The 2,512-nt window shown below is 40.5% G+C and overlaps 1 protein-coding gene across 1 annotated transcript in view; it reads right to left on the bottom strand.

Moving 5' to 3' along the window:
• The window catches only part of LOC117940667 (sodium bicarbonate cotransporter 3-like), a 3,316-nt gene extending 952 nt beyond the window's left edge, over nucleotides 1–2,364 (bottom strand). The window contains exons 1-4 of the mRNA XM_034865870.1: nucleotides 2,251–2,364; nucleotides 917–1,091; nucleotides 687–820; nucleotides 156–401 (exon numbers count right to left, since the gene is read on the bottom strand). Coding sequence (XP_034721761.1) covers nucleotides 156–401; nucleotides 687–820; nucleotides 917–1,091; nucleotides 2,251–2,342 — 647 coding nt within the window. The 5' untranslated portion in view covers nucleotides 2,343–2,364. The remainder of the gene's footprint in view (nucleotides 1–155; nucleotides 402–686; nucleotides 821–916; nucleotides 1,092–2,250) is intronic.
• Nucleotides 2,365–2,512: the final 148 nt, after the last annotated feature.

Raw genomic sequence — 2,512 nt, 5'->3', positions numbered from 1 at the left:
TAACACTTACACCTGGGGGGACACGTTAAGACCTGAATAACCTTCAGAATATAACACTTACACCTGGGGGGACACGTTCAGACCTGAATAACCTTCAGAATATATCACTTACACCTGGGTATTACCCCCCCAGTGTTGTCCACCCTTGGTCTTACGTGTTGAGGGTGAGGTTGTCCAGCGTCCCGTGCATGTTGACGGGGTAGAGTTCTCCGAGCTGGACCAGCTTCTCCAGAGCCTCGTAGATGAAGATGATGCAGATGAGCGAGGCGAAGGCCTCCTCGGTGAACCGCGTGATGTAGCAGACCAGAGAGCTGGCGTCCGTGGCGACCAGCACCAGGCAGAGGAAGGCGGTCCAGAGCCCGATGCTGGTGCGCAGGGACAGGTAGGACAGGCCGTAGTCGCTGGGGAAGGGAGGAACACAGGGGTATATATACACAGGTAAATAATCACTACTTTTAGCATGTATAGAGCAGCATATCTCCACCAGACTCCAGGTAAATAATCACTACTTTTAGCATGTATAGAGCAGCATATCTTCACCAGACTCCATGTAAATAATCACTACTTTTAGCGTGTATAGAGCAGCATATCTCCACCAGACTCCATGTAAATAATCACTACTTTTAGCGTGTATAGAGCAGCATATCTCCACATGTATATGGGTGAATTAGAAGAGACTGGGTCACCTGCAAAACTTGAACAGGATCTTCTCAAAGACCAGAACCGGACCGGTGCTGCCCAGGATGGTGAGAGGCTGACCGGCGAAGAGAGAGTAGGCCACGCCGGTCAGAGACGCCCCGAACAGAGACTCTATGGCACTCTACCAGAGAGAGAGAGAGAGAGGAAATGCCATCACAATAAGCAGAAATACCAACGTAGGCGCTGGCGGCCCGGTCCAAAGGGTTCTGGTTCTTACTATGTTCCCCTTGGTGGCCTCTCCCAGCAGCCCCCCGAACGTGATGACGGGGGACATGCAGGCGCAGTACAGGAAGAGGACGGACGCCAGGCACTGCAGGCTGACGGCGTCCCTGACGTCACTCCACAGGAAGGGAGCTTTCCTCTGGACGTCCTTCACCAGGCCGCCGAAGATCCTGCCGCGCAACGCCAACGTTAGGAAACACGCGACATTACAGGACAATAAAGTTGTGTTGTTACAGGAATAAAGTCTTAATATCTCAAGAAAATACAGTCGTGATAATTCAGAAATAAATATGTAATATTACAGGAAAATAAGTTGTAATATGTCAAGAAAATAGTCCTAATATTTAAAAAAAATTGTAATATTTCAGGAAAATTAACTTATAATATTTCAAGACAAAAAAAAGTTGTAATATTAAAAAAAAAAGTTTTAATATTTCAGGAAAAAAAAAATTATATTTCAAGAAAATACAGTCGTGATAATTCAGAAAAAAATATGTAATATTTCAGGGAAAAGAGTTGTAATAGTTCAAGAAAAAATTTCATATTTAAAAAAAGTTGTAATATTTCAGAAAAAAAAAATTATATTTCAGAAATTGTTTTGTAATACTTCAAGAAAATAAAGTTGGAATATTAAGAAAAGAGTCTTAATATAGGGAAAAAGTCTTAATATTTCAGGAAAAAAAGTCATAATATTTCAGGAAAATAAAGTTGGAATACTAAGATAAAAAATCGTAATATTTCAAGAAAAAATCATAATATTTAAAAAAAAAATCGTAATATTTCAGGAAAATGAATTCGTAATATTTCAGGAAAATTAAATTGGATTATCAAGAAGAAAAAAAACTTAATTTAGGGAAAAAGTCTAAATATTTCAAGAAAAAAGTTGTAATATTTTAGGAAAAATAAAGTTGAATAATTTCAAGAAAAAATGAATTATTCCAGGAAAAAAGTTAACATAAAAAAAGTGTTATTGTTTCAAGAAAAAAAGTCCTAATATCAAAAGAAAAAGTCCTAATATCAAAAGAAAAAGTCAGAATATCAAAAGAAAAAGTCAGAATATAAAAAATAAAAAACAAAGTCTTAAAATTTCACAAAAGATCTCTTAATATTTCAAGGAAAACAAGTAGTCATAATTTCAAAAATAGGTCTTAATAGTTGATGAAAATTATGTCTTAATATTTCAAGATAATAAATCATGATATTTCAACAGAAAATGTATTATTTCAAGAAAAGAAGTCGTAAAATAAGTAGTCCACTGTCCCTTTAAGGGACTGACGGGTCATGTGACGTGGTGTTAGTCCACGGTTCGGTAACGCGAGGCGGACCGACCTTCCCGTCCTCTGCAGCTCCGGTCCCGTCTGATGCTCCGCCTCCTTGATGACGTCATAGCCTTGGGCGGAGCCGTTAGGGGCCGGCGCCATCTTCCTCTTCTCCTGCAGAGAGGAGACGACACGGAGAACTCACCGTTAGCCCCCCCCCCCCACAATGGAATATTTTACAAAAGCTCGGGAGGGCATGAGACAGGAGGTCTCCAGGCTGCAGCCATACCCAACTCAGATAGAAAGCAGATTTAAGGAGCCCCCCCCCCCCC

Source organism: Etheostoma cragini, unplaced genomic scaffold, assembly GCF_013103735.1.
Source record: "Etheostoma cragini isolate CJK2018 unplaced genomic scaffold, CSU_Ecrag_1.0 ScbMSFa_3016, whole genome shotgun sequence".
NCBI lineage: Eukaryota > Metazoa > Chordata > Actinopteri > Perciformes > Percidae > Etheostoma > Etheostoma cragini.
Note: the sequence above shows the minus strand (reverse complement) of the source record. Positions and strands in the feature narration are given on the sequence as shown.